Source organism: Lithobates pipiens, unplaced genomic scaffold (genome assembly GCF_037356315.1).
Source record: "Lithobates pipiens isolate NorthernLeopardFrog02 unplaced genomic scaffold, aLitPip1_a1.2 Scaffold_1, whole genome shotgun sequence".
Taxonomy (NCBI): Eukaryota; Metazoa; Chordata; class Amphibia; order Anura; family Ranidae; genus Lithobates; species Lithobates pipiens.
This window is the reverse complement of record NW_027507685.1, coordinates 95819782-95846175: the sequence shown is the minus strand read 5'-3', so window position 1 is coordinate 95846175 and position 26394 is coordinate 95819782. Positions and strand designations below refer to the sequence as shown.

The 26394-nt window shown below is 45.8% G+C and overlaps 1 protein-coding gene and 1 pseudogene across 4 annotated transcripts in view; both read right to left on the bottom strand.

Moving 5' to 3' along the window:
• CENPI (centromere protein I) overlaps positions 1–26394 on the bottom strand; it is a 187857-nt gene that overhangs the window by 142833 nt on the left and 18630 nt on the right. For all 4 annotated transcript variants that reach the window (XM_077465193.1, XM_077465195.1, XM_077465191.1 and 1 more), the window contains exons 3-5: positions 18697–18834; positions 15826–15944; positions 525–632 (exon numbers count right to left, since the gene is read on the bottom strand). In XM_077465193.1, coding sequence (XP_077321319.1) covers positions 525–632; positions 15826–15944; positions 18697–18834 — 365 coding nt within the window. The remainder of the gene's footprint in view (positions 1–524; positions 633–15825; positions 15945–18696; positions 18835–26394) is intronic.
• LOC143989424 (U2 spliceosomal RNA) lies at positions 21469–21608 on the bottom strand (annotated as a pseudogene).

The window sequence follows — 26394 nt, the reverse complement described above, 5'->3', positions numbered from 1 at the left end:
CACTAGGCCACACCCCCCGGCAGGGCGAGACCTGGTTGGTGTCCAGGCTGAGGTTGCACCTTATCCATTACAGGTATTGTACAGACATGCGGCCATAGGGAGACCTTCCTTTACAATAGTTTTAGCTGATAGGAATGGGTTAACCATTCATGAACAGCTTGCATATTGTTGTGATCTGTGATTGGCTAAGCTAAAATCACATGGTACATGTACCAAGTGATTGCTTGGGGTCAACCACAGATCGCAACAGTAAGCTGTTCCTGAATGGAAAGCCATTAGTGATGATGTTTACATTATCATGTGAACGCTACGACCAATCATGATACCTGGATACCGGTAACAGTGATCTGATGGATACAAATGGTCACAGGAGGGGCACGCTGGGCGCTCCTAACCCCCGAAGAGGCTTAGTCACTTGTGTATAGGCGACAGCCTGCCCGTGCCGCCGCCTCCCGCCGCAGTATATCTGCAGGAGAGGGGCGACAAATAGTCAAACATCTTACATAAAGAATAGGTGTTCTTACCAATGTGTCATCTTGGAGCAAACAGAAAAAAAAGTTGTAGAGAGGGGAGAGAACCTCTTTAAGAGAAACAAGGTCAGACACTGAGATCAACCACCGAAGAAACAGGACCTGCAGGGGAAAACAAAAAGAGAAAACCGTCATCTTAAATGGCAAGATATACATATTTTCTGAGTTTAATGAAAGTAGATATAAATCGCTGTTTTATTTCCTTTTTTGTAAAATATAGTTTTCTTTGTTTTTCATTCTTTTTTTGCAGCTCGGTGCTGCTGATCTCCTACAATCTCTTTGCAGCCACTCTATGCCTACATGCACTCCAGCGATGGCTGCGTGACATTTCTCAGTGTGGGTTTCCTGATGGAGACTACAGTTCAGCACACCCTGTGCAATGTACATCTGCACAGTCACTTGTAGTCTGCGCAAAGGAAACCTGTGTGACAAGAGAACTGGGATCAAGTGCCAATCACCCTATAAAACAGGAAGGGCCTAAACACGTACCAGGTAGATTTAACTTTCTGGAAATGCAAAGAAAAAAAAAAAAAAGTACAATTTTTGCAAAAAAAAAAAAAAAAAAATTGCACTCATTTGTTCCTACAGAAGGCTGCAGAGCATTGCACCCACAACCAGTGGACGATGGGTGCAATGTCAGGCTCCTGCAGACACGTCACCCAGGTTTTTTCCTGTACCTCTGTATGCAACTACAAGGGTGCTCATCAGGGTTTTCATTGAGAACTAAAAGCCGTCTGCTGCTGTGCCAGACGGGACTTGTAGTTTACTCCATTAAATGAATGCAAAAGCTGCATCAATATTAAAACGTGACAGTAGCTATGGGACGGGATCCCCCACCTTCTACATCACAGGAGGGGGGGGGAAGGGTGAGGGGCAGGTACTGGAACACATTAAGGCTAGGTTTCCACTACTGCAACCCCAAAGTCGCACGATTTTGATGCGACTTGAAGCAATGCCTGTGTATTCTTGAGGCCAATGGACCTCAAGTCGCATCAAAGTGGGACCAAAAGAGTGCAGGGACTGCTTTGAAGTCGCCCAGATATGAACGGTACTCATTGGAAATCTTGGAGTGTGGCATGTCATGTGATTTTGCAGTCCCAAATCACATGACAAGTTGCACTAGTGGAAACCGAGCCTTAGTTTCGGTTCACACTACATTCCTGTACAATTCATATGCGATTCAGTGTGGTGCAATTAAAGCCACCACACACCGGATCACACCAAAGAAGTGTGGCTTCAAAAAAAAGTTCATGCGACTTGACTGCTACCGTTTGGGATAAATCAGAGGAACATGAGACCAGGTGGTTTTACTGGGACCTTCTCCGTTTCTCGGATGAATACCTCCACTATACATAGTTTCAGCTCTGTGCCGGACTCCCATATTGTATGATGTACGCAGACGTTTCTCACTTCCTGGGTGGAACTTTTTCTCCCATATAACCCCCCCCCCTCCCATTTTTTTTTCCACCTTCTCCCTTTTTTTCTGTATTCCGCTCTCTCCTCATTTTAACATCCGAAAAATGTGGTATGTTTCGACCCTAGTGGGATGCCTCGCATCAAACCTCCCCCAAGTCGCAGACCTTTCATATCTTCGATGCTGGGCTGCCTAAATATCTCTGGATTTACCCTCTGGTAATTGCCTGGGGTGATCTTATCTTACATAGTTACATAGTAGGTGAGGTTGAAAAAAGTCCATCAAGTCCAACCTGTGTTTGTGATTTTATGTCAATATTACATTGTATAATCCTGTATGTTGTGGTCGTTAAGGTTCTTATCTAATAGTTTCTTGAAACTATCGATGCCCCCCCCCCCCCCCCCCCGCTGAGACCACCGCCTGTGGAAGGGAATTCCACACCCTTGCCACTCTTACAGTAAAGAACCCTCTACGTAGTTTAAGGTTAAACCTCTTTCTTTCTAATTTTAATGAGTGGCCACGTGTCTTATTAAACTCCCTTCTGCGAAAAAGTTTTATCCCTATTGTAGGATCCCCAGTACGGTATTTGTATAATGAAATCATATATCCCCCTCTCAAGCGTCTCTTCTCCAGAGAGAATAAGTTCAGTGCTTGCAACCTTTCCTCATAACTAATATCCTCCAGACCCTTTATTAGCTTTGTTGCCCTTCTTTGTACTTGCTCCATTTCCAGTACATCCTTCCTGAGGACTGGTGCCCAGAACTGAACAGCATACTCCAGGTGTGGCCGGACCAGAGTTTTGTAGAGCGGGAGAATTATCGTTTTATCTCTGGAGTTGATTCTCTTTTTAATGCATGCCAATAGTCTGTTTGCTTGGTTATCAGCAGCTTGGCATTGCATAGCATTGCTGAGCCTATCTACTACTAGGACCCCCAGGTCCTTTTCCATCCTAGATTCCCCCAGTGGTTCTGTTATGGATTGTTTAATACTTTGATTAAATTACTATTTTCAATTACGTCAAGATATATGCTGAATCTCCTTACTCAAAATGCCTCACCTAGAGACCCCCCTCCCATCGGAGTGAGTCCAGGAGTCTGAGATGATGCTTTTGCAAACAATGAGTCATCTCCAACTATAAAGGGGGCTATATGCCCAAAAGCAATAAAGGAAGCTTTTCACTGAACAGTGTGTGTCAGTGTACTCCTTCTAAACATGCATGCATGGACATTTGAATTAGACCAGGAGCAGATAACTCGAGCAGACATTTGTCTGGGATCCAAAACAGCTTGGCAGCTCAACGTGGGGCCCTCGGGTTGCGAACCGGAGGAACAGCGACCAAGAGGCCACTGAGGAGGAACCACCACGGGTGGGACAGAGACTGATCAACTCTGAAAATACGGTAAGACAGGGCTCGACTAAACCCGGGCGCCAGGTCGCAATGGCGACTAGAATTAGCGACTGGCGCCTGGGGCAGCACAGCTGGGGGTATCCTGTCTCCGTGGACCCCCCCAGCGTGATTGCGTCGGGCCGCGCCGCCGGCGGCCGGTAATTGTGCCCCCGGCTTTGAGGCCTTCTGTGATGCTAGCTATTCCCTTCTGTGATCCTATTCCTTCTGGAATCTGGCGCCCTCTTGTGGTGGCCGTTGGAATTACAACCATTAATGCTAATAGATCTCCTTCCATTTACTTAGAACACCTAAACATTACATACATATATACACATATAGATAGATAGATAGATAGATAGATATATACTGTATATACTCGAGTATAGGCCGATCCGAATATAAGCAGAGGCCCCTAATTTACCACAAAAAAACTGGGAAAACTTATTGACTCGTGTATAAGCCGAGGGTGAGACATGCAGCAGCTACTGTTACAGCTTAAAAGAGTGGAAAAGAGGGTCAACAATGCCCATCTGCAGCTGCATACCTCCCTGTGTCCATCCCTGTGTCCCGTCCCTCCCTGTGTCCCGTCCCTCCCTGTGTCCCGTCCCTCCCTGTGTCCATCGCAGCCTACCTGTGCCAATCTGCAGCCTCTTTGTCCTTCTGAAGCCTCTGTGTGCCATGCCGCACCTCTCCTCCTCGTCTGACAGACGGCAGCCATTCCACTGTTCAAAAGCCGCGCCTCTCTGTCTGTGATAGGCGGAACACTCAATTTCCCAGCAGTCAGTGTTCCACCTATCACGGACATCCTCTCATCCTCGTCCGTAGTATGAGAATGAGCGGATGTCCGTGATAGGCGGAACACTGACTGCTGGGAAATTGAGTGTTCCGCCTATCACAGACAGAGAGGCGCGGCTTTTGAATAGTGGAATGGCCGCCGTCTGCCTACCTGATCTGCGTGACTCGAGTATAAGCCGAGGGGGGCACTTTCAGCCTAAAAAAAGGGGCTGAAAATCTCGGCTTATACGGTATAATATATATATATATATATATATATATATATATATATATATATATATATATATATATATATATATATACACATACACATACACACACACTTTTTTTTTTCTTTTTTATTCTAACACCCTAGAGAGTAAAATGGTGGTTGTTGCAATAATGTCTGTCACACCATATTTGCACAGTGTACTTACAAGCGCACTTTTTTTGGGGAAAAAATAATTTATTTAATAAAAAAAAAATAAGACAACAGTAAAGTTAGCCCAATTTTTTTTTATATTGTGAAAGATAATGTTACGCTGAGTAAATTGATACCCAACATGTCATGCTTCAAAATTGCGCCCGCTCATGGAATGGCGACAAACTTTTACCCTTTAAAATCTCCATAGGCGACGTTTAAAAAATTCTATAGGTTGCACGTTTTGAGTTACAGAGAAGGTCTAGGGCTAGAATTATTGCTCTTACTCTACCGATCGCAGCGATACCTCACATGTGTGGTTTGAACATTGCTTTCATATATGCGTTCGCTTCTGCACGCAAGCTTGGCGGGACAGGGCGCATTTAAAATTTTTTATTTTTTTCCTTATTTTAACTTTTATTTTTATTTTTTTTCACTGTGCTTTTAAAAAAAAAAGTGTGTCACTTTTATTCCTATTACAAGGGATGTAAAAATCCTTTGTAATAGAAAAAAGCATGACAGGTCCTCTTATATATGAGATCTGGGGTCAGAGAGACCTCACATCTCATATTTACACTAAAATGCAATTTAAAAAAAAAAATCGTCATTTGAAAAAAATAAAACAAATAAAATGTCCCTCTAATAGCTATGGGCAATGACTTGGAGACAGGTGAGGGGCTGGGGGCTATCTTCCCCTCACTCGTCTCCATGTCAGGCCAGGGACAGGTCCAGATCGCCGTCACGGACTTGGCTCCTAACTTTTTTAGCTGGCTCCTAGATTCCAAGCAAATTTGTCAACCCCTGCGGTAAGATATCACATTCATATCTTGCTAGTATATCCCGTTCCCGTGTGGGTCCATCTCTGTGTCCATGTCGAACGCAGTTAGCGTGGCTGTGTGGTTGTTATATATTCAAGCATAAACATCCATTACAATTCCTACAAATATCACGTTATAATTGTGTTTGTGGATTGATGTTCAGCATTTTTGAAGGAGGTTGAACGGTCAATTGGGTCTAGAGAAAGTGAAAACTTGAGGATCTCATTGATGAATATTAACTGATGTACTTCTTATCTGTCTGTTAAAATGTCTTGTTGAGGGAAGCGAGTGGTCACGCACTACCCAACCCCTACTCTGTGGCCGTCTAGGATGGGCAGAACCGTGACTGAGTCTACGTTTTGGGAAGACCCAGGTGGCAGTTGAGCATTGTACACAAAACCTCTCTTTGTCTTACTATCCGTTTTGTCATCGTTAACTTGAGATTGTGATATAGTCCTCGTGACCAGTCTAAAATCCTGAGCAGGCACATAAATATCTCAGTCATCAAGACAGAAAATAATGGGGCAGAAATTGGTTAAGCCAGAGAAAGGGAAACTCGCATGCGACAGACAGACAGACAGACAGAGAATTATGTTAAGAAAGCAAAAAAATTTGCGAAGATTTGTGGCATCACCATTCCTCCAGGGGGTAGATTGCAGCCGGAGGAATGGAGGAAAAGACTGAAGGAAAAACGAGGGGCATTATCTGACAATGGTTTACTGAAAACTGAAGAAGCCTAGTATAAAGTGTGCAATATTGGAATTTGAAAGTATGCAATATGATGAAACTATAGTTATGAGCCTGTCAACATCTTTATAATGCTGATGGGTCTAGCAAAATAGAATTATATCAGGCAATGCATATGTTTGAGAAGTATCGCTGAGTTAAAAGAAAAATAAGCCTGAAGAATCATTTTTGAGCATGACAGAAGCATTCTGCAGCTGTGCTCCTCACCCCCATCCTTGCGCTTCACTGCAAGGAGTGAGGTGACCCCCTCCCTTCAGATTCCTGTGTGAGAGACTGTAGGGATGTTAACTGTTGAAAGGCTGTGAGATTACTGGTATAACGTGATGTTTGCATGTGTGGGATATACAGGACCTGGTTGATTTAGTTATTATTCTAGCAGGCTAGAATATTAAAAGAATTGTGCAAGTTGAGAAAAACAGTAGTTAGACAATGAAACAGTGCAAAAGAGAATATATGTTTAGAATGGATGTTATGAAGAAATATGCAAATGTTAATGAAAGAAAAGGCTGAGAATGTTTTGATTACTTTAAATGTAGCAAAGACCACTCACAAGAAACAATAGAAGAGCTGGAGAGTTTTCTGCAGGAAAATGAGTCAAACGAAAGTTGCCAAGTAATAGGCAGTGGAAAAAAACCCTACTTAGCAGCATGGAGAAATCTAGTCAGTTTATGTTAAATTAAAGCTGGAGACGCTTACTGGCCCATCATAGAGAAAAGTCTCTGTGATGCCAGGATTGTCAATGACAATACCTTTAATTCTGGTGTGGAATTCTGTGAGTAGCTGCGTGACTGGGTGGGGGCAGACTGGCTGATCAAGCTACAGGTATCCAAGATGTTACTCAAGACAAAACTGAGTCTGTAGAAAAGTTTTACACCAGACTGTCACAAGTTTTTTTCAGATTTGGGATTCATCACCCATAAACATGGCACACAGCCAGATACTGTCTTCAGCCTTCGTGGCAGGCCTCAAGGAGTCAATCTGAAAAGGCCTCACCATGGCCCAACCGGAGTACCGTGTGCAGCAGCAACATCAAAACTCTGGATGTCCCACCTTGGAACACCTGGATCTCCTATGCTAGGAATTAGGCAAGCCTGTGTCACTAACCCATGTCAGGGCAACCTCTTCAAAGAACTCAGAAGGCCCATTAGCGAGGGTTACCCTACTCATTGAGGGACATCCAACCCCTTTCCTAAGTAACACAGGTGCAGCCAGAAGCGTGATTAGAGAAGAGGATTTACTTGATCACTCCTACGTTTACGATATTGACATATCTTGTGTGGGCATAGATGGAACTCCCAGAACTAATCCATTGACCCGCCCCCTACAAGTTGGAAAGTACCCAGACCTTCTGGCTCGATTCATTGTCTCTTCCACCTGTCCACTCAATCTCTTGGGAGCAGATGTACTATCCAGACTTCAGGCTTCCATTGTCTTCTCTGAAGATGGATCTGTTACTGTCTCTTCTCCACTGGGCATTAAGGACACTTCTGCTATGGTCCTCAGGAGCTGAGGATGTAGGACTTTAAAGGTGCCACCAGTCATGGCGCAGTTGAAACTTGGAGCTCCCCTGCCCTGGAAACCCTCTAAAGTTAGCCCAATCTGCAGCTATTGCACAGCATGTCAAGGCCCTCATGTCAAATGGAGCCCTGATACCCTGTACATCTCCATACAGCACACTTCTGTTCCCTGTGAAGAGAACCCCCAAGACAGAACCAGCCATGTACAGAATGTTCCAGGACCTCCAAGCAGATAATGAAGCTATGGAGCAGAGGCCTCCTTACTGATGCTACCCCTTTATGATGCCCTGAAGTCTGAGCCCTTCCAAATGTCAATATCCAAGTTCAAGGCCCCCAAACAAGCCATTTCATCAGCTCTGGTTTTAGGGCTCCCAGACTACGAAAAAACATTCAAGCTATTTGTATCCGAACGTCTGGGACATTGCTGCCATACTCAACCAGATCCAGCCGAAAAATCTGTCCACTGCCAGACATTTGAGACTCCAATGTTGCCTCCTTCAACTGGACAACATTACTCTTATCACAGGGGTTGACAAATTTGCTTGGAATCTAGGAGCCAGCTTAAAAAGTTAGGAGCCAGGTCCGTGACAGCGATCCGGACCTGTCCCTGGCCTGACATGGAGACGAGTGAGGGGAAGATAGCAGCGCCGTCGCCGCCCCCCCCCCCGTCTCCAAGTCATTGCCCATAGCTCTTAGAGGGACATTTTATTTATTTTTTTCAAATGACAAATAAAAAAAAATATAATAATGAAAAAAAAAATAAAAAAAAAAAAATCAATAAAAAATAATATTCTTAAAGTCCAAACATGATTACATAAAAAATAATAATGGATTAATTAATGTGACCAAGAAAGTGCTCCAAGCCAAAAAAGTGCAACAGTCCGTTTAAATTGATCAAGAAAGCGACTCCTTCAATAGATTTCAGTGCACCATGCAATCTTCCTTCATCACCGATGTGCTGGTCATCAATAGACAATGCACGCTTACCAAACAGAAGCGACTGCAAGATCACACTTAATGCCACTTAATCTCCCGGATGGACCATCAAAATAGGACAGAAACTTCTCCCAAGGCTTTCAAATATGAGGACCGCTCATAGGGTATAGACAAAAAAACATTCCCATAGCGTAAAACTGATAGGCAACACTTTATTCAAAAAATAAATAAGGTACTGACAAATATGCAGTAAAATCAGCGTTAAATGCCGGCCGGCAAACAAGCGTCCATTCGCTCAGGTCACGCGATAGCGTCAACACGTCTAAGCCACCCGACGCACGTTTCGTCATAGGCGACGTCGTCTGGGCACCGACGCATCACGTTAATATGCAAAACAAAATAAAACCAAGCCTCGTTCTGAGCTGAGGAGAACAAACCGGAAATGAGACAACCAAACATGGCGACCACGTTGAAACACGGGCAGCATGTTACAAAAGGGCAAGTAAACACCAGACCACTTTTTGCAATTCGGCACTGCGTCGTTTTAACTGACAATTGCGCGGTCGTGCGATGTGGCTCCCAAACAAAATTGACATCCTTTTTTCCCCCCACAAATAGAGCTTTCTTTTGGTGGTATTAGATCACCTCTGCGGTTTTTATTTTTTGCGCTATAAACAAAAATAGAGTGACAATTTTGAAAAAAAACGCATTTGTTTTACTTTTTGTTATAATAAATATCCCCCCAAAATATATAAAAACAAACATTTTTTCCCTCAGTTTAGGCAGTTACGTAATCTTCTACATATTTTTGGTAAAAAAGAATAATACATAAAAAAAAAAAAAATAATCGCAATAAGCGATTGATTGGTTTGCGCAAAAGTTATAGCGTTTACAAAATAGGGGATAGTTTTATGGCATTATTATATATATATTTTTTTTACTAGCAATGGCGGTGATCAGCAATTGTTATTGTGACTGCGACATTATGGTGGAAACATCGGACATTTTTGACAAATTTTTGGGACCATTGTCATTTATACAGCAATCACTTCTATATAAATGCAGTGATTCCTGTGTAAATGACACTGGCAGTGAAGGGGTTAGCCAGTGGGTGGCAGTGTAGGGGTAAGTGTTCCTAGGGGTGTGTTACTAACTGTTGGGGGCTGAGCTTTAATTTAGTGAACACTGATCCCTGCTCCAATCACATGGAACCGAGATCAGCGTCACTAGTTGCTAGGCAGAACGGGGAAATGCTGTTTACAATTGCGCAGAAACGTGCAGCGGCGACAAACTATAGGTGACCACTTTAGATTTACGGAGGAGGTCTACTGCTAAAATGAGTACCCTCGATCTGACCTTTGCGGTGATATCTCACATGCATGGTGCAATTGCTGTTTACATATGACGCCAGACCGACGCTTGCATTCGACGTTGCGCCGTAGCGGGGGGATCCAGTATCCATGTACTCGGCCTAAGATAATCTTTTTTATTTCATCAAACATTTGGGCAATAATAGTGATTTTTAGTGCATTAAAATTAAAAAAGGTGTGTTTTTTCTCCAAAAAACGTGTTTGAAAAATCGCTGCGCAAATACCATGTGAAAAAAAAAAAAATGAAACACCCACCATTTTAATCTGTAGGGCCCTTGCTTTAAAAAATACTTAATGTTTGGTGCTTCAAAGTAATTTTCTTGCAAAACAAATTTTTCATGTAAACAAAAAAAAGTGTCAGAAAGGGCTTCAAGTGGTTAGAATAGTAGGTGATGTGTGACATAAGCTTCTAAATGTTGTGCATAAAATGCCAGGACAGTTCAAAACCCCCCCAAATGACCCAATTTTGGAAAGTAGACACCCAAGCTATTTGCTGAGAGGCATGTCGAGTCCATGGAATATTTTATATTTTGACACAAGTTGCGGAAAAATACATAATTTTTTTTTTTTTTTGCACAAAGTTGTCATTAAATGATATATTGCTCAAACATGCCATGGGCATATGTGAAATTACACCCAAAAATACATTCTGTTGCTTCTCCCGAGTATGGGGATACCACGTGTGGGACTTTTTGGGAGCCTGGCCGCATACAGGGCCCGAAATCCAATCCAAAAAAAGGACGCAAATTTTGTTTGGGTACAACATTGCATGACTGCCCAATTACCAGTTAAAGCAGCGCAGTGCCAAATTGTAAAAAGTCCTCTGGTCATTGACCAGCCAAGGTCTGGGGCTTAAGTGATTAAGGAAGTTGGCTCTTGAAATTCAGTGTCTTTGTATTCCCCTTATGTTTCCTATTTATACGATTTATACTAAAGCCAGTTAACCTGTGATCACCGTTTCCTAAATTGCTACTTATTTCCCACATCCATGATCAAGTATGTATTGTTGGTAATCAGTAGATCCACTAACACTTTATTTCTGGTTGGTGCGTCTACCATCTGATCTAGGGATGCACCGAAATTTCGGCCGCCGAAACATATCGGCCGAAAATGGCCCTTTCGGCATTTTGCCGAAAGGAAAAAACGGCCGATAATTGAGCCGAAAATGGGGCGGGGCCTGGGCGGGGCGGAGCTCCGCCCCCGCCCCTGGTGCCGCCCATCACGGGAGGTGTATATCGCAGGAAAGCCGCCTCCGCCGTCTGGATCAATAGAGCGCCGGGAACATCACAGCTTTAATTTTAATAGCTGTGTGTTCCCCCGTCGTGCGCCGTCGCCTACAGCCCCTCCCCCTCGTTCGGGGAACTGATAGACAGATCACCCGTCCAGATTGGACGGGGGATCTGTCTATCACAGTTCCCCGGACAAGGGGGAGGGGCTATATGCGGCGGCGCGCGACGGGGGAACACACAGCTATTGAAATTAAAGCTGTGATGTTCCCGGCGCTCTATTGATCCAGACGGCAGAGGCGGCTCTCCTCTCTTTCTGCATCACTGACTACACAGGGGACACAAACACTGGCTGCACGAGGGGACACAAACACTGGCTGCACGAGGGGGACACAAACACTGGCTGCACGAGGGGGACACAAACACTGGCTGCACGAGGGGGACACAAACACTGGCTGCACGAGGGGGACACAAACACTGGCTGCACGAGGGGGACACAAACACTGGCTGCACGAGGGGGACACAAACACTGGCTGCACGAGGGGGACACAAACACTGGCTGCACGAGGGGGACACAAACACCGGCTGCACGAGGGGGACACAAACACCGGCTGCACGAGGGGGACACAAACACCGGCTGCACGAGGGGGACACAAACACCGGCTGCACGAGGGGGACACAAACACCGGCTGCACGAGGGGGACACAAACACTACTGGCTGCACGAGGGGGACACAAACACTACTGGCTGCACGAGGGGGACACAAACACTACTGGCTGCACGAGGGGGACACAAACACTACTGGCTGCACGAGGGGGGACACAAACACTACTGGCTGCACGAGGGGGACACAAACACTACTGGCTGCACGAGGGGGACACAAACACTACTGGCTGCACGAGGGGGGACACAAACACTACTGGCTGCACGAGGGGGACACAAACACTACTGGCTGCACGAGGGGACACCACACTTATCACTTTTATCATGTCGCCAGTCTCTGACCACCTCCTGAACCATGTCGCCAGTCTCTGACCACCTCCTGAACCATGTCGCCAGTCACTGGCCACCTCCTGAACCATGTCGCCAGTCACTGGCCACCTCCTGAACCATGTCGCCAGTCACTGGCCACCTCCTGAACCATGTCGCCAGTCTCTGGCCACCTCCTGAACCATGTCGCCAGTCTCTGGCCACCTCCTGAACCATGTCGCCAGTCTCTGGCCACCTCCTGAACCATGTCGCCAGTCTCTGGCCACCTCCTGAACCATGTCGCCAGTCTCTGGCCACCTCCTGAACCATGTCGCCAGTCTCTGGCCACCTCCTGAACCATGTCGCCAGTCTCTGGCCACCTCCTGAACCATGTCGCCAGTCTCTGGCCACCTCCTGAACCATGTCGCCAGTCTCTGGCCACCTCCTGAACCATGTCGCCAGTCTCTGGCCACCTCCTGAACCATGTCGCCAGTCTCTGGCCACCTCCTGAACCATGTCGCCAGTCTCTGGCCACCTCCTGAACCATGTCGCCAGTCTCTGGCCACCTCCTGAACCATGTCGCCAGTCTCTGGCCACCTCCTGAACCATGTCGCCAGTCTCTGGCCACCTCCTGAACCATGTCGCCAGTCTCTGGCCACCTCCTGAACCATGTCGCCAGTCTCTGGCCACCTCCTGAACCATGTCGCCAGTCTCTGGCCACCTCCTGAACCATGTCGCCAGTCTCTGGCCACCTCCTGAACCATGTCGCCAGTCTCTGGCCACCTCCTGAACCATGTCGCCAGTCTCTGGCCACCTCCTGAACCATGTCGCCAGTCTCTGGCCACCTCCTGAACCATGTCGCCAGTCTCTGGCCACCTCCTGAACCATGTCGCCAGTCTCTGGCCACCTCCTGAACCATGTCGCCAGTCTCTGGCCACCTCCTGAACCATGTCGCCAGTCTCTGGCCACCTCCTGAACCATGTCGCCAGTCTCTGGCCACCTCCTGAACCATGTCGCCAGTCTCTGGCCACCTCCTGAACCATGTCGCCAGTCTCTGGCCACCTCCTGAACCATGTCGCCAGTCTCTGGCCACCTCCTGAACCATGTCGCCAGTCTCTGGCCACCTCCTGAACCATGTCGCCAGTCTCTGGCCACCTCCTGAACCATGTCGCCAGTCTCTGGCCACCTCCTGAACCATGTCGCCAGTCTCTGGCCACCTCCTGAACCATGTCGCCAGTCTCTGGCCACCTCCTGAACCATGTCGCCAGTCTCTGGCCACCTCCTGAACCATGTCGCCAGTCTCTGGCCACCTCCTGAACCATGTCGCCAGTCTCTGGCCACCTCCTGAACCATGTCGCCAGTCTCTGGCCACCTCCTGAACCATGTCGCCAGTCTCTGGCCACCTCCTGAACCATGTCGCCAGTCTCTGGCCACCTCCTGAACCATGTCGCCAGTCTCTGGCCACCTCCTGAACCATGTCGCCAGTCTCTGGCCACCTCCTGAACCATGTCGCCAGTCTCTGGCCACCTCCTGAACCATGTCCCCAGTCTCTGGCCACCTCCTGAACCATGTCTCCAGTCTCTGGCCACCTCCTGAACCATGTCTCCAGTCTCTGGCCACCTCCTGAACCATGTCTCCAGTCTCTGGACACCTCCTGAACCATGTCTCCAGTCTCTGGACACCTCCTGAACCATGTCTCCAGTCTCTGGACACCTCCTGAACCATGTCTCCAGTCTCTGACCACCTCCTGAACCATGTCCCCAGTCTCTGACCACCTCCTGTATAAAAATATTTTTTTAAAACAGTCATTTTCGGTATCGGTGCTGTTTCGGTATCGGTTTCGGTTTTCGGCCTAGTGTATTTTTCATTTTCGGTATCGGTTTCGGCACCAAAAAACCCATTCGGTGCATCCCTAATCTGATCCATAAAATTGTCCTGCAAGACATTTAGGAACTGGCTCCCTCCGCCCAGTCTATGTCTGGATAGTTAAAATCCTCTATTATGATAACACTTCCCATCCTTGCTGCCAATCCAAATTGTGATAGGAGATCTGTCTCCCCCCGCCTCCCTCAGGTTAGGGGGCCTATTGCATACTCCCAGTATTATTTTCCCCTTAGCTTCATCCCTTAAGGATTCCACCTTCTCCCTAGCTCCCTTAGCGATGTCATCTCTCACATTCACTTGTACATATTCTTGATATATAGGCATACCCCTCCCCCTTTTTTTACCCTCTCTATCCTTGCGATAAAAAGGTATACCCCTTGAATGTTTGCCAGCCAATCATGAGAGCTGTTGAACCAGCTCTGAAATTCCCACAAAATCCAAATCCTCCCCGTACAACAGTATCTCTAGTTCACCCATCTTGTCCGTCAGGCTCCTGCCATTGGTGAGCATGCCACGTAGTTTAGACCAGTCGCATATTATTCTCTTTTTGGGCGTTCGAGATTGCAGACATCTTGGGCAGGATGTACCCATACACAGATGTTGCATATGTCATTTTGTATTGATAATATGTTCTGTGAAGTTATTTCAATATGTATGTTGCATACCACTAATTCAAAAATAAAAAAAAATAAAAACCAGGGTGCATGCACGGCAATCGGGTTGCATGGTCATTTTGTATCATGCAAATTGGTGCAGGCAAAATGCACTGCATTTGCGACAGTGGTTGGGGTGTTAACTTTGTTTTCCCTTTCTGGAGTACACTGAAAGCAATCTATAAACTTGGGTGCAGAAACCAAAGAGCTTTTATTATTTTCAATATTCAATGTACTTCTATTTTGTATTGGCGTATAACACGCACCCCAATTTTAAGAGGGAAGTTTCAGAAAAAAAAGAAACCCCCCCCCCCCCCCTTGCACATTACAGACCCCTCCCCAGTACAGGGGCCCCTTTCTTTGCACAGCTCCAATCCCCCCCCCCCCCCCCCCAACTCCCAGTCTCCTGCCCCAGCGTACTCTAAAGAATCACTGGCAACCCCTTCTCATAGATGCTTCCTATATTGTGTCACTGTCCGATGCTTCTAAATACCTCATAAGCTCGGTTCTTTCATGGCTGGTCACGTGACTGCTTTCCTCCTCCAATCTAAAGCTACACTCGGAGGAGGAGAGTGGCCGGAAAGAATGGAGCTAATGAGGTATTTACAGGCTTCAGTTTACAATGACACTGACCCAGTGTACAAAGGATCTATGAGAGGGGGCTGGCAGTGATTATTTTTTTTTTTTTTATCTTTAGAGTATGCTGGCAGGGCTGTCTCAGGGTGGCTGGCCTGACAGCCCCAATGTGTGGCACCTGGGATGGACTGAAGCCCGCTCTCTGCTGACGTCACTGCTGTCAGTCCAGGCACCACGTCATCCCGCCCACAGAGTCTGGATCCTCCAGATCCCTGGACTGACACCTGGCTCAGCCTCTCAGTGAGCCACTGAGAGCCTGAGCCGGCTGACCCCCTCCACAGTCCAGCTCTCCAATTAACAAAGAGGGGCAGAGCAGAGAGCTGTGTTTGATTGCTCAGTTCTCAGTGTAGTGGCGCTGGGGGAATCGATGCTACATCCACCTAGTAAGCATGATTCCAAAAAAAAAAAAACACCACAACATACTCCTCTTTTAATGTATGTGCCTTGATAAAGAATATATTTTTTTATACTGTTATAGGTGAAAAACTTTAACATCCACTTAAACACAGTCTTTACCTAGAACGATATATACCGTTACAATACCTGAACATTTGTGGTAGCTTTTCCAGTGCAAAACAGAGACACGGCAGATATTAAAGTATTTTCAAAAATTTCCACAGCAGGCACAAGGCTTTTCAGTATGTGTGTATTCACATTTTCCACTAATAAAAAAATAAAAAAAACACAACATTATGGGCATTAAAACAAGTGAAGTACAAAAAAAAAAAAAAAAAAAAAAAAAAAAAAACACCACACAAAATACAGGGATTCCAAAAGAACATACATGTCGAAATAAACACAAACAGGTAAAATTTATATATATATATATATATATATATATATATATATATATATATATATAATCACGATGACAGCACACTTGAGACAGGATCAGAAGTAGAACACTTGAGGGTTTCTGGATTAAAGGGGGACCTTTTAATTTTGAGGCTCTATGCATACTAGATGATCAAAAACCGCTGAAAAAAATAAAATACACCTATAATTTTGTGGGGGTTTTTGCCAGCACTGTAGCCTGTGGACTGGATGTGGCTCTTAGCTTGCCTTTATCCGGCTCTTGGGGTACTATACCATCCACTGATACAAGGCATAATTTGTTGGGGCGCCGCTCCTCCCACCGTCACCAATGATGGGGCGCAACTATTCCTCCCACCGCCACTATCAATGGGGCACCCTCCTCCCACCGACAGGTGGCACCATTTCTCCCACCGCCACCATCCACGGGGCGCCGTTCCTCCCACCGACACCATCCACGGGGCACCGTTCCTCCCACCGACACCATCCACGGGGCACCGTTCCTCCCACCGACACCATCCACGGGGCACCGTTCCTCCCACCGACACCATCCACGGGGCACCGTTCCTCCCACCAAAACCCAATGATGGGGCACTATTCCTCCCACGGATACCAATGATGGGAAACAATTTCTCCCACTGACACCAATGATGGGGCATTTACTCCTCCCACTGACACCAATGATAGGGAAATAATATTCCTACTGACACCAGGGAAGGGGAACGAATATTCCCACGAACACCAATGAAGGGAAACTAATACTCCAACTGACACCAGAGATGGGGAACTAAAGTGATTGTAAAGTCTTTTTTTTCTTTTAAGTAACATGTTATACTTACCTGCTCTGTTCACTTGGTTTTGCACAGAGCAGCCCAGATCCTCCACTTCACAGGTCCTCCTTCTGCTCTCCTGCCCCCAACCTCCTGTCAAGTGCCCCCACAGCAAGCAGCCAAGCTGCAGCTCCACGTATCCATTCAGACATGAAGCTGCCGTTGTGTCCTGCCCCCTCTATCTCCTGATTAGCTAACTGACTTTGATTGACAGCCAAGGGAGCCAATGGCGCCACTGCTGTGACTCAACCAATCAGGAGTGATAGTCCCGGGCAGCCGGGGGACTCGCGGACATCATTGGACAGAGATGGGGCTCGGGTAAGTATTAGGGGGTGCTGGGTAGTCCGCCACACACAGAAGGAGTCGAGATAAAAAACCTTCTGCTTTTACAACTCCTTAAATATTCCCACCCACACCAGAGATGAGAATATAATATTCCCACCAACACCAGAGATAGTTAAACCACATTTTTTCTAATTTTAGTGAATGGCCACGTGTCTTATTAAAATTCCCTTACGTGGAAAAGTGTTATACCTATTGTGGGGTCACCAGTACTGTATTTATTAATTGAAATCATATCCCATCTCAAGCGTCTCTTCTCCAGAGATAATAAGTTCAGTGCCCACAACCTTTCCTCATATCTTCCAGACCCTTTACTAGCTTTGTTGCCCTTCTTTGTACTCAATCCATTTCCAGTACATCCTTCCTGAGAACTGGTGACCAGAACTGGACAGTATACTTCAGGGGTGACTGGACCAGAGCCTTGTAGAGCAGGAGAATTATTTTATCTCTGGAGTTGATCCCCATTTTAATGCATGCCAATATTCTGTTTGCTTTGTTTCCCCCAGAGGTACCCCCGCCCCCATAGTGTATAGATTGCACTAATTTTTGCCACCCAAATGCATTATTTTACATTTTTCTACATTGAACCTCATTTCCCATGTAGTTGCCCACCCCATTCATTTTTTCAGATCTTTTTGCAAGGTTTCCACATCATGCAGAGAAGTTATTGCCCTGCTTAGCTTAGAATCGTCCGCAAATACAGAGATTTAACTGTTTATTCCATCCTCCAGGTCGTTTATGAACAAATTAAATAGGATTGGTCCCAGCACAGAACCCTGGGGGACTCTACTACCCACCCCGGACCATTCTGAGTACTCCTCATTTATCACCACCCTCTGAACTCACCCTTGTAGCCAGTGTTCAATCACCCTATGATCCATGCCATGGACCATACTTTGTACAGTAAACGTTTATGGGGAACTGTGTCAAATTATTTTTTAAAATCCAGATACACCACGTCTACGGGCCTTCCTTTATCTAGATGGCAACTCACCTCCTCATAGAAGGAAATAGATTAGTTTTGCAAGAACGATTCTTCATGAATCCATGCCGATTACTGCTAATGATACCGTTCTCATTACTAAAATCTTGTATATAGTCCCTTATCCCCATGAGACAGGGAACCAATATTCCCACTGACACTAATGATGGGGCACTATTCCTCCCAGCGACACCAATAATGTATTTTTTTTATTTTTTATTCCCACTGACCACCAAGCCCATGGCACGGTTTACTCCCAACAATGCCAGGGCATTTTTTCTCCCACTAACTAGTCTTGCCCCCGCTAAAGTGTCCACTAGCTACAGTCCGGCCCTCCCTAGTGTGAAGGGCAATAAACTAGCACTTTATTTCAAATGTTTGTAGACCCCTGGTCTAAGCTATCAATTTAAGTGAAAAATGTATTAGGAAAAACTATGCAAAAATTACCAAGGTTGCCACTAAGAGCCAGCTTGAGAAGAATGTCAATTCCTTCGGCAGGAATCCCTTCAGAGAATCCAACAGTTTCTATTGTTGCAAGATGCTGCTGAAGAAAAGGGTTTCCTCTTGATGTGACTTTGGAAGTAACTAGAAAAAATAAAATAAAAATTACGCTTAACAGTAACGTCTTTTCCTGTAGTCCTTCAGGACAGCCACTATGAGAGATAGTTTCCTCCTCTTCCTCTAGGAAACACTGCGCCAGCCCATAAATTCTTACTTCCCCTGCCTGACCTCAGTTCCTTCAAGATTACCTCCGGCCAGCTGGGGGAGACACAAGAACACATTAATAACATATATTCAACTATCCTTGTCATGCTGCATTCTGGTCTTTTACAAGATCCCCCCAAAGCTTCGGGAGGGTTACTAGGGTTGTCCTGAAGGACTACAGGAAAAGACGTTACCGGTAAGCGTAGCTTTAATTTTCCCTTATCGTCATTCAGGACAGGCACTATGAGAGGATAAGCGAGCACTTACCAACTAGGCTGGGACTTCAGCTTGCAGAACCTTCCGCTCAAAGGTCTGCTCACTTGCCGACACCAGGTCCACTCTAATGCTTTACAAATGTGGAGTAGCTGGACCATGTTGCTGCCTTGCAGATTTGTTCTGGCGTTGCTCCAGCCCTCTCTGCCTGAGACGTTGCATCAAGGAGGAGTGTGCCTTGATACCCATAGGGATCTCTTTCCCTGCTAATGCATAAGCCTGCGCAATGGTTGCCTAAGCCATCTGGCAATAGTGCGACGAGATGCTCTGCAACCCTTTCTGGCCCTGGAAAATAAAATAAAGAGTCTGACTTCCTCACTGATCTAGTCAGCTCCAGGTATTGTAGGAGACTTCTCCTTATATCCAGAAAATTAAATTTCCATTCCCCTTCACCTGAGGGGTTGGGACAAAACGAAGGCAAAACTACCTCCCGGCTTCTGCGAAACCCCAAAGCCACCTTGGGCAAAAAAGCCGGATCAGCCTTGAGAACTATCCGGTCTGGAAAAATAACACAAAAAGGAGGTCTAATAGATAAGGCTTCAATCTCGCCGACTCTCCTGGCAGTTGTTACTGCAACTAAAAATAAGGTTTTTAGGGCGAGATCCTTCAGCGAACATTTGTCTAAAGGCTCAAAAAGGAGGTCCTGTTAGGCTCTGCAAAACTAGGGATAGGTCCCAGTTGGGAAAGGGTGGACCTCCGACCGGTCTCTGTCTAGACAAAGCCTTAAAGAATCTGACCACCCACGGGTCGGTGGCCAGAGATGTTTCTAAATAAGCACTAAGTGCTGATACCAGACTCTTCAGGGTAGCTATGGATAATCCCTGGTCCACCCCGCACTGCAGAAATTCCAACACAGCTATGGGGCTCTGCACTGAGAAAGCATCTACACATCACTCATTGAAACAAAGCCAGACCTTTTTATATATCCGGCGCGTCTCCTTTTTCCTGCTATTGAGGAGAGTAGAGATTAATCTCTCTGAAAATCCCTTTGACTTTAATATACCCTCCTCAGTAGCCAGGCCGTTAATTTCCACTGATGTACCTGTGGGCAGAGGGAAAAGGGGGGGGGGGGTTCTGCTGCCAATTGCTTGAGAACCGAAAACCATGCCCTTTTTTTAGCCAATGTGGAGCCACAAGCATCAGTGATATGTCTTCTAGCTGAAACTTCCTCAGCTTTTTTTTTGAAAGCCTGTGTCGTGCAAAACACACTCCAAAAAACTTCACCCGGTGCATAAAAAATGTGCACACACAAAGAGTGACACAAAAAAGTGCAGACGGGTACACAAGTCCTCTAAAATCAGGAGGACCTTGTCCTGAATCCCCCGGGGCGTTAGGCTAATGACAGGGACAAGGACACTTAAAACTTGGTCTTTCTGGCCGAAACCAGTCAGACCCTGTTCTTTGGAAGGTCTGCCGAAACAGACCCACCCAAATACTAGGTGAGGCTCCCCCGAAGGAAGACCCCAACCCTAAGGGAGAGGGCGAACTAAGCCAAAAGGCCATGTCCACCCCCTCACCAGACTTTCAGGACAGGCCCTAGAACCTGTGACCCTACTCATCACAGCAAACGTGCAAAGTGACAAAACAAGACATGACAAAACACACACTGAAAATAAATAAAAAGTGGGGAAGGGATAGTGGAGAGGGGAGTGAAAAAGGTGGTCGTTGTGTGAAACAACGACCAGGCCCTCCGGCCAGGAATAAAAAATTCCTCTGGTCCCAGCCAAAAGGCCCGGCCCAAGAGGCAGGTGCTAAAAAAGCGTGTTATGGTGCAGTGACCTTGGTGCCCAAAATCAAAGTGACCCTCACTCACAGTGATTCTTAGGCACCCCCGGACTGCTACTCCAGGGGCACATACTCCATAGGCTTTCAAGACCGCCCTGACCCACGGTCCAGACCACAGCAGCCCCCACCCCAGACAGGAAGGCATGAAGATCAGGAAGCTTGGTGAGAGCCCTTTACCATCAGGCTCCACCGTCGCTCCCATCACTCCTTCCTAATTACATTCGGGAAGTACTAACCGTTCCTCCCCCCCTACCAAGGGAGCAGCCGGTTTTCCCTCCCGAAAAACTGTCTGGGGCTAGAACTACCCCAATCCAGGCCAGAAGGCCAGGTACCCGACCCTCTGGATCAGACCAGGCAGCACCCATCCTCACCAGGAGCATCCTTCCAGATGGCTCAGACTCGACCATACATCGGCCCCCCAGTTTACTGTCGGGCGGCACGACGTGGCCCCTACCGAAACCGTCCTTCCGGATGCAAATTACACCATCAGAGAGCGCCACCCAAACCCTCTCGAATAGGGATGGAACAGCGCCTCCTTTGGCAACTGATAAGAACAGATACTACACTTGATCTTAGCCAAAAGGCAGAGAAGCGATGTCAGGGGTATCCCACACAACTTGACCTTAGAAGCACTGTCGCCAGGCCAAATCTTCAGCCAGAGGGCTCTTCTGGCAGGGTTAGCCAGAGCTGCTGACCTGGCCGACATGCAGACTGACTCGGCTGAGGCGTCTGCTATGTATGCGGCACCACGTAGAATCGTGGGGAAAGAGGATAGAATAGACTCCTTAGCTGTACCAGCTTCAATGTGCGCCTGGATTTGAGAGAGCCAGTGCTCCAAATTGCGGGCTACCACCGTAACAGCCATTTTTGGCTTTAGGTTGCCTGTTGTTGAGTCCCACGTTTTGCTAAGCAGGGAATCTATCCTCTTATCCATGATGTCGGACAGGGACCCAATATCCTCGAAGGCCAAGTCCTTGTGCCTAGAAACCTGAGAAAAGGCAGCATCCAATTTGGGGCTTTTATTCCAAATGGACGTTGGGTCTTCTGAAAATGGAAACCTTCTCTTTAGAGAACGAGAAAAGGTACCAGTTACTTACCGGTAGGTGTCTTTCTGGGAAATCTTCCAGGACGGCACACCTGAGAGATGAAAGGCTCCTCCCTACAGGAAACACAATCAATTGGCAGCTGTTTTAAGTCCCCACCCTTCCCCTTGATCCTAAGTTTGTAGAGAAGTAACTCCTGAACCCAGTTCACAAGGGAAATCATTCCTCATAGGCACTCACCTTCTAGTGTTCTACAATTTTCATTCCTCCAACAGGTGAGAAGTAAGCCTGCCATCCTGGAAGATTTCCCAGAAAGACACCTACCGGTAAGTAACTGGTACCTTTCTCAAGTCATCTTCCAGGACGGCACACCTGAGAGGATAAACAAGTACCTCAGGGTGGGGCCACTGCAAGACCCTCTTGAAAAACCTTGGTTCTGCAGTGAGCTTTACCTCCACTACATATGCTTGATGAAGGTATCTTAGCTGGATCATGCGGCTGATCTGCAGGTCTGCTCCACAGATGTCCCTGCCTTTTCCGCTTCGGATGCAGTATCTAGGTGGAATGGGCTCTTAAAGATGGAATCAGAAAACGTGTTAAACTTGTAGGTTACCAATGTTGCCTGTCTCATACATCTAACAACCATGGCCTATTGTGCCTGTAGGTGCTACTTAGAACCAATAAAAAGATAAATCAGAGACCTGTGTTGTAAGACAAGGACACTACATTGATCAATAAGAGGGCCTGTCTTAACACTACACTGTTCAAGGAAATAAAACTGCAAAAAAAGGGGGGCTGACAGACAACCTTTTTTGTTCCTTTTTATCTTTACGTCAGCAAAGACTAAAAGGGAAGCGTACTTAAGGGTAATAGATTAAAAGAAGCTTGATCCCTGGGTTTAAGGCATGCCCAATCTATGGCTTTACTTACGCCTGAGGGCCTACTTCAGGAGATTAGAGTCCCTAGCAGGAGTAGACTACCCATATTGCTACGTCTAGTTTTGCTAGAAGGGCGAAATGAAGGCCATGCATCAAGCCGAAACCTATTAGATCGGGTATACATCTTTATACTTCATCCTCATTCCCTAATACTCCTCTGAACAGAACTCTCCAAGTTCTTACTAAACAGGGCGATTCATTATCCCCTTCCTCCAGTGTCTCATAACCCTACAGGGCTTCAACCCTAGGAAATGGTTCTGGCATCCCTGAATGTAAGGGGTTGAGGCTTTCATGTGACATCTGCAGCCAGAACTCCTGGCCCCTCCATGGCAAAGAAGGCTGAAATACAAAAGGTGATACATGTATTATTAATATCACAAATAAAAAGATCATAGATTGTGGGCACGGCACAATAGATTCAGACAGAAAGGACACAAGCATAAACAACAAACAATGTTGTGTACCTGAGTGTGACTAGCTTAACTGATATATCAAATATGGGAAGAGACCCAAATCTGAACCTCAATGTAGACAAACAGTCCTCACAGTCTGGTTTTCTGATGTAAAAACATTAACCACTTAACAACCGGCCCATAGCCGAATGACTGCTACAGGGCGGTTGTTTAACTCTGGGAGGCCGTCATATGACGTCCTCCCAGAATTCCGCTCTCGCGTCCGTGCCCGCCGGGTCCACGGATCACGGTAAACGGGCGATCATAGCGGCCGTTTACCACGTGATCGCTCCATCAAAATGACGGAGTGATCACTTGTAAACAAACCATTCCTCCATCCCCTCTCTGTACCGATCGGTACAGCGGAGGGGGAAGAGATCGGTGTCAGCAGCGCTGTGGGCTGCATCTGCAGTGCCCACATCGCTGCTCACCGAAATTTAACCCCTCAATTCCCCGCCAATACTCTGCAGTACAATTCCAGCCAATACTCTGCAATACCCTGCCATAAATTGCCATACCCGGAGATACCCAGCCATACTCTGTGATACCCTGCAATACCCAGCCATAGACAACCCCCCCCCCCCCCTCCGGTGCTTCTACCGACTCACTAATACGATCAAAGCCAGAATGTTTTTTTTTTGTTTTCAGGCTTCCCAGCTTAGAGGTGAGATGTGGGGTCTTATTGACCCCATATCTCACTGTAAAGAGGACCTGTCATGCCATATTCCTATTACAAGAGATGTTTACATTCCTTGCAATAGGAATAAAAGTGATCAAAAAATTTATTTTTGGGGAAAAAATGTCAAACTAAAATAAAGTAAAATGAACAATAAAAAAACTTATTTTTTTTTAAAGCGCCCCTGTCCCCATGTGCTCGCATGCAGAAGCAAACGCATACGTAAGTCCCGCCCACATATGAAAACAGTGTTCAAACCACACATGAGGTATCGCTGCGAACGTTGGAGCGAGAGCAATAATTCTAGCCCTAGACCTCCTCTAACTCAAAACATGTAACCAGTAAAAAAAATTTAAAGCGTCGCCTATGGGGATTTTTAAGTAGCGACGTTTGGCGCCATTCTACGAGCGCGTGCAATTTTGAAGAGTGACATGTTAGGTATCTATTTACTCAGCGTAACGTCATCTTTCATATTATGCAAAAATTGGGCTAACTTTACTGTGTTTTTTTTTTTTTAAGCACAACATTTTTTCTTATCCAAAAAAAAGCATTTGAAAAATTGCTGCGCAAATACTGTGCGAGATAAAAAGCAACGACCACCATTGTATTCTCCAGAGTGTTTGCTAAAAAAACATATATAATGTTTTGGGATTCTATGTAATTTTCTAGCAAATAAATGATGATTTTTACATGTAGAAGACAAATGTCAGAATTGGCCTGGATGCTCCAGAACGCCTGATGGCGCTCCCTGCATGTTAGGCCTCTGTATGTGGCCACACTGTGTAAAAATCTCACACATGTGGTATCGCCGTACTAAGGAGTAATAGCAGAATGTGTTTTGGGGTGTAATTTGTGGTATGCATATGCTGTGTGTGAGAAATAAACTGATGACAATTTTGTGAAAAAAAAAAAAAAAAAGTAAAATAACAATCTTGATTTTGCAAAGAATTGTGGGGAAAAAAATAACTTCTAAAAACTCATCATGCCTCTTACTAAATACCTTGGAATGTCTTCTTTCCAAAAAGGGGTCATTTGGGGGGTATTTGCACTTTTCTGGCATGTTAGGGTCTCAAGAATTGAAATAGGCCGTCAGTACTTCAGGTGTGATACATTTTCAGATATTGGCACCACAGCTTGTTGACTCTATAACTTTCACAAAGACCAAATAATATCCACCAATTTGTACTTATTTTTATCAAAGATATGTAGTAGTATAAATTTTGGCCAAAATTTATGAAGAAAAATTACTAATCTGCTAAATTTTATAACAAAAACGAAGAAAAATTCATTTTTTTTTTTTTTTTTACAGAATTTTCAGTCTTTTTTCTTTTATAGCACAAAAAATAAAAAACCCAGCGGTGATTAAATACAACCAAAAGAAAGCTCTATTTGTGTGAAAAAAAGGACAAAATATATATCCAGTGTTGCATGACTGAGTAATTGTCATTCAAAATGTGAGAGCACCGAAAGCTGAAAATTGGTCTGGTTATTAAGGGTGTTTAAGTGCCCAGTGGTGAAGTGGTTAAAGACACAAGCAAACCTTAAATGCTGCGTATTTCTGAAGTGCAGCTAGCTAGGTCATAACTGATATATAAAAACAGAAAGGACAGGAACCCCTTTTACTGTTGTGTTTTACTGATGTACAGCAAAACAAGGCTATAAATATAAAGACAAAAAGAACCAAACTTCTATGTTGCGTATTTCTGACAAACCACCAAATACAGTTATAAGATCAATATGAACACCAACTCCCATGTTGTGCACTTCTGCTATGCCACAGGGTAAAATATGGAACACAAGACAATCCTTTCTGTCATGCACTTCTGTAGTGTAGTTCAGATAGAACCAACCTGCAGCATTGCGTTTTTCTGAAGAGCAGTAAGGCAAGGCAAGGCAATATGAAACAGAAAGCACCAACAAGCTTCAATCTTGAGTATTTCTGCTGTGCAACAACATAACAGACACTGAGGAAAAAAAACAAAAAACAAACAGACAGCCTTTACAGCTGCAATCTTTCTGGTCTGCTGTAAAATAAGACAATAACTCCATGAGTATTGCTGCTGCGCAGCAAAACCTCAACCGGAAGGGACAGATAAGCTTAGGGCTTCCACACCCGTGCGACCCAACCTGCGACTTGGGACTGCAAGACGCATGAGAAGTCATACACCATGGCTTCCAATGGGTACCATTCCTATCTGTACGACTCCAGCAGTCCCCGATTCCTGGATCCACAGACCTCAAGATTACACAGGTTGCAGGGAAAATAGCAATTT